This window comes from Echinops telfairi, unplaced genomic scaffold (genome assembly GCF_000313985.2).
Source record: "Echinops telfairi isolate 266 unplaced genomic scaffold, ASM31398v2 ScPeMD7_9;HRSCAF=40, whole genome shotgun sequence".
NCBI classification, from domain to species: domain Eukaryota; kingdom Metazoa; phylum Chordata; class Mammalia; order Afrosoricida; family Tenrecidae; genus Echinops; species Echinops telfairi.
This window is the reverse complement of record NW_022103906.1, coordinates 78,097,201-78,102,700: the sequence shown is the minus strand read 5'-3', so window position 1 is coordinate 78,102,700 and position 5,500 is coordinate 78,097,201. Positions and strand designations below refer to the sequence as shown.

General features: G+C 60.4%; 1 protein-coding gene and 1 long non-coding RNA gene across 2 annotated transcripts in view; one reads left to right on the top strand and one right to left on the bottom strand.

Moving 5' to 3' along the window:
• GAREM2 (GRB2 associated regulator of MAPK1 subtype 2) overlaps positions 1–2,438 on the top strand; it is a 12,298-nt gene extending 9,860 nt beyond the window's left edge. The window contains exons 3-4 of the mRNA XM_004696414.3: positions 772–941; positions 1,202–2,438. Of these exons, the coding sequence (XP_004696471.3) occupies positions 772–941; positions 1,202–2,216 (1,185 nt within the window). The 3' untranslated portion in view covers positions 2,217–2,438. The remainder of the gene's footprint in view (positions 1–771; positions 942–1,201) is intronic.
• Positions 2,439–4,515: 2,077 nt separating this feature from the next.
• Positions 4,516–5,494, bottom strand: LOC123521282. The gene is made up of 2 exons (XR_006679751.1): positions 5,072–5,494; positions 4,516–4,984 (listed from the first exon to the last, which is right to left on the bottom strand). It is a non-coding gene; the product is annotated as an uncharacterized LOC123521282 (long non-coding RNA).
• Positions 5,495–5,500: the final 6 nt, after the last annotated feature.

Below are 5,500 nucleotides of genomic sequence, written 5' to 3'. Positions count from 1 at the left end.
GGGAGCAGACATGGAGAGCAGTGGTGGTGGTGGATACTAGGGGTGGTGGCTTTGGAATTGTGGGACTAAGATGCCAAGTAGCCCCTGGCCTCAGAGAACCTGGGCTGAGGTCAGAGCAGACTTACCCTGGAGGTTCTTGAGAACATGAATTCTCTTAAGTTTTCCAGTGAACAGATGGTTCCTTGGTGAGAAACACTTAGAACATGTTATACAGGAACGTCAGCCCTCTCTCCACACTCGTCCTCACCAAGCCTGAGTGCAGTAAGGGCACCGGGGAAACCTGCTTATCTGTGTTATATGCACAGTTTTCCAAACTTTCTAGTCCACAGGACACATCCCGCTACTGCCTCACACCTGTTAGCTCCCTCTGGTGTTGACTTTGAGGAACGGGGAGTGGGGGGCTGCTTTGACAAAGGGATCCAGGTGGCAGATATTTGCCTCATCCTGTCCTTTGTCACACCCCTACGAAATTGGTTCTCTTTCCCCCACTGGAAAAGCATGTCTGCTTGCCTGTATTTGACCTAGTGCTTTTGTCTGCTGTAGTGTATGTTTATGGTGAATTTCCAAGGGACCAGTGGACAGTTGAGATGGGAGCCACCAGAAGGGGTAGAAGGTGGTGGGTGGCTGAGTGAGCTCTGGGGGTGGAGGGCAAGGCAGCCTCTTGGCAGAGTGGGGCAAGGTGCCTCCCTTCGTCCAGTTGCTCAGGACAGGGAAGAGAAGGGGTGTGGAGGCCCTGCCTGTTCACCCATCCTACCCGCACTCTGCCTGCAGGTGAAGGAGGAGTGCCGCCTGCTCAACGCACCCCCTGTCCCTCCCCGGGGGGGTAGTGGCAGCAGCTGGCTCTCAGGAAGCCCCCCTGTGCCCCCGCGCTTTCCCAAGCTGCAGCCTGTCCATTCACCCAGCTCCAGCCTCTCCTTCTACTCTTCTGGCCTTCAGGATGGGTGAGTCCCGTCTTCTCAGAGGTGGGTAGAGCCAGGGGGTGGGGCTGGTACAGTGCTGAGGAAGAGGAAGGCTTCAGGCCTGGGGCTGCTGGGCAGCAGGTCAGGGTCCCATGATGCAGCCTCCGCTTGCCTGCTTTCCTACTTGATGGGGCCTGGAGAGGAGTCTCCATCTCCCAGGCCCTATTGCTGCATCACTGCCCAGCCATGCTGGGATCCAGAGGTCACCTGCCTCACTGCCCGCCCTCCATCTCCACCCGCAGGGCAGGCTCCCGCAGCGGCAGTGGCTCCCCGTCCCCGGATGCATACTCCCTCTACTGCTACCCTTGCACTTGGGGTGATTGCAAGGTGGGCGAATCTTCCAGCCGCCCAGTTCCAGGACTCCTGCCCTCGACCACACAGCCCAGCCAGGCCTCTCGGGCCCACGAGCCCCTGAGCAGTGGCACTGCCGCCTCTGTCTTGGGGGCTGATATACCTGTCAAGACCTACAATGGCTGCCCGCCCCTGTTCAAATCCTCCCACCCCCAGAAACGCTTTGCCCCCTTTGGAGCTCTCAACCCCTTTTCCGGGCCCGCCTACCCGGCAGCCCTGTCCACGGCCTCCTCTTCTGGGCCTACAGCCACCTCCAGCCCTGCGTATTCTCCAGGTCCAGCCTCACCCCGCAGGGCCTACCAAGGTGCCCCTGGCTCCTCTGCCCCCACTTCCTCCCCCTCCTCTTCTGAGTGGCAGGACCCAGCTGCGGAGCCCTTTGACCCCTTCGAGCTAGGCCAGGGCGGCTCCCCAGAGCCTGAGCTGCTGCGCTACCAGGAACCCAGAGCTGTGGGGGGACCTGGGCCTGGACCTCGTCTTTCACCCCTCAGTCCCCCTAAGACCTTTGAGCCTGAAGGTCTGATGCTGCGACAAGTCCCGACCCCTCTGTCAACTGCTGTCCTTCAGGGACCTGAGGCAGGCGGGGCACGGCTCTTTCTCCCCCAGGGGCGCCTGGAAGGGCCCCCTGCCAGTCCCCGGGACGGTGGTGCCCCGGGATGGGGGGGCCGGGACGCCTCCTCCTGGCAGCCCCCAGCGGACCTGTCTGCGCTCTCTCTGGAGGAGGTCTCCCGCAGCCTGCGCTTCATTGGGCTCTCTGAGGACGTGGTGAGCTTCTTTGTCCGAGAGCGCATTGACGGTAGCATCTTTGTGCAGCTCAGTGAGGACATCCTGACGGATGATTTCCACCTCACCAAGCTGCAGGTCAAGAAGATCATGCAGTTCATCAAAGGCTGGCGGCCCAAGATCTGAACTGCCCGGCTGGCCACTGTACCCATGGAATGTTGGCTCGGAGGCCCTGAGGAGCAAACCCCAGAGTGGCCGATGGCCTGCCTTCAGGGAGAAGCCACGGCAAGACTGAGGCAGCCTGGCAGGGTGGAGAAGGGGAGATGCACTTGGGAATGTGAGCCTCGGCATGGGGGTGTCTAGTTTTCTGAGTGTGCAGGGCAGGAGAGGAGGGGGCCTTCTGAGTGTGTAGGCAGGAGGGGAGGGGGCCTCTGAGTGTGCAGGGCAGGAGGGGCAGGGGCTGGAGGTGGCAGTGCACAGGAGCTGAGGCCTTTGCTGTAGTCCCCCTTGGGGGCGAGGGGGGGGCGAGCTGGCCGGCCTGCCCTGTGGCAGAGCTTCACCGAGATCTTGGACCTCTAGATCACGTGGGTGCACGAGAGACAAGGGAAGGAGTCCCTGATTTAAGCACAGATTCCCCAAGTGCCCTCTATCCTGTGGGCCCCGTGGGCTTTGGCCCTAAACCTCCTCAGAGTCAGAGGGACTGGTGGCTGGGTCTCTGGGGGGCCCTTTCCTCCCACCCCGCCCTGGTTCCACCTTGACTGAAGCTCCTGGCTGAGAGCAGGGGTGAACCCTGTCCAAGTGTTGGCCCAGCACCTGAGAAGCCCTGCCCCTCAGTGTTCTGGCCGGTGGGTGCCAGTGATGTTGACAAGCACAGCTCTGCCCTTGACCTACTTACGTAGTTAGGGAGGCAGGTGTTCCCAGACGCCTCTCGCGCCTGGCAACTGCTGATGCTCTCAGGTGGTACTCTGTCTCTGGCTCTGCCTCCATGGAAAGCAGGCAGCTGAGGTGGGCTTCCTGATGCTCGAGGGAAGTGGCGCTCGGTCCCATCCCTTGATCATGGACACAAGGGGCCCCTCCTTGTTGGCATTGTCTCACTGCACACCTATAGGTGGGCTTGGCAGAGGTGTCACTGGGTCCAACCAGCCACCTCCTACCTGTTCCACTAACCAGAGCCACACTAATTCTCCTTGGGCTCACTAGCACCAGGGGTCCCTTGGTACCAACCTTTTCTTCTGCCTTACCTTATCTACATATTTATTTCCTTGGTGTTTCTGGTGCCTGGGGCCGAGCAGGCAGGTTGGGCCCTGAGGGAGGGCAGCCCAGAGGTGGAGCACACAGAGCGAGCGGGAGGTTGTTGGCTTTGTTGCAGGAGTCACTGATCCTGGAGGCCTTGTGAAATAAACGCTAGATCACTGATGTATATTCTGAGTGTGAGGGGTCTGGTGTCATCTGCTCTTTCTTGGGGAGGACTTTGGAATGGTGTGTGCACAGGGCCCGTTCATAGTGGTTTCCCTTGAACCAGCTGGAGTGCCAGCCTGCTTTCTGTTCAGAAATCCCCACCTGCCCTGACCCTGTTGTGTGCCAGGGTGCGCTGCCAGCCACCCAGGGCTGCTGAGTGTGGCACTGCCAGCCATAGCCCTGGCTTCCCTGGCCAGATGCCCACCCGGGGTGCTCAGGGGCTGCACTGCATGGCTCGGGCAAGGGGCAGCCTGAAAACCCCAGAGAGGGAACTGGATGTTAGGGTCTGGCTTCCTAGCAAGTGCCAGTGTTGCCCAGAGCCAGAGCTAAACCTCTCCCCTGGCAGCCCCATCGAGAGCTGGGAGAGGGACCCGGGCAGGAGGAGGGGCTATCTGAAGGTTAGAAATCATGGAGTGTGGCAGGCAGAGGTGTCACTGGGATTCTTGGCACATGCCGCAGTGGGGCTCCTCCTGCCAGGTTGGTAGGATCCACCCCCCCCCCAAGTGTTTACTATGCCCTCAGCCCAGCAGGACCTTTCCACACCTGCGGGGGAGGGGATCCTCGGGTGGTAGAGGAGGCAGAAACGGTGACAACACCTGAGCTTGGGCAGCAGAAGTGAACATTGGGGTGGCGTCCCCTCGCTGCCTCTGCTGAACTCCAGTGCACGAGTCACACTAAGGCTAGGCTGGCACAGGTCTCAAGGGAATCCCAGCTTGGGTGTGTCACCTCTGAGGGTCCTTGGGTTTGCCCTGACCACTCACCCGCGGGCTGGTGGTGAGAATGTCCCCACATGGCAATCTGTTGTAAGGTTCCCAGCCAAGGTCACCCTCTGGGGCAACCTCACACTGCGTGGGTCTGGGTTTGTGCCAGACCGGCATTGCTGTTCTTTCGGGCACATGAGCCAAAGTGCGTAAACCAGGCCCGAGGGGCTCCAAGCACAGGTGCCACTCTCGCCCTCGGTGCGCCCCCCCCACCCCCACCCAACACACACACACAGGCCCGGCAGACAGAGAAACAGGAGCCCATGGAGAGGCTGAGCGTCTGGGTTTTATTGTTCTCGTGATCAGCTGGCTGCAGAGCCGCCCTACCAACCCCCCAGGCCCCTGGGCAGGAAGGGGCAGCAGAGCTGGCTCCACAGCCGCCGCCGCCTTGGGCTTCAGGGCACATAATACAAAGTCCCGAGTACAGGGTTGGCCTCCCAGCCCCTAAGTCACAGGCCACAGAGGGCAGGCCACAGTCACAGTTGAAGGCACTTTAGTCAAAGGGCAAACCTGGTTTTCCCCGGTAACTGACATCTAGACGCCCGCCCGCAGCCCTGTTAGTGCGCTCACTGAGCACAGGCCCGAGGGCCACTCAAGGGTAGAACTTCTTGAGGCTGGCCGCGTGGTCGGTCAGCAGCTGGCACGGCGTGAACTGTTTTCCATAGACAGCCTCATACTTGCGGAGCCGGTCCACAATCTTCTGCGCGCCGTAGAGGTCCACAAAGCGGAAGGGCCCTGCACGAGGAAACGGGGCTGGTTGGAAGCGAAGGCACTTCCAATTGGGGGATTCACGCAGTTAACTGCCCCATTCATAAGACCAACCTCCAAGACATGGCGGGAAGCCCAGCCCAAAGACAGCTCCGATGTCTCCCTCGGCGGGGGTGGCCAAGATCCCTTCTTGTAGGCACATGACAGCCTCATTCACAAATCTCGTCACCAGCCGGTACTGGATGTCCTCATCAGAGGAGCTGTCAGCAGAAGACACGGGGTTGGTGGGGTAGAGCTCTGGGGTCGGACAGCACTGGGCCTCCGCTGAGTCCTGGGGCCCTTGTTCCCCTCACCCCCAGGACCCTGAAACAGCTCCTAGAATGGACCTGGCATACAGTAGGTAATCAGTTCAAGTCTCCTGACTTTAGCAACTGTCCATGCCCCAAAGATGGTAATAAAGGATTTGGGTGAGTGCAGGGCCGAGGACAATTTGCCTAGCTCTACCCTGGCACCTTACCGGCCAGGGCTGAGCAAGGGCTACAC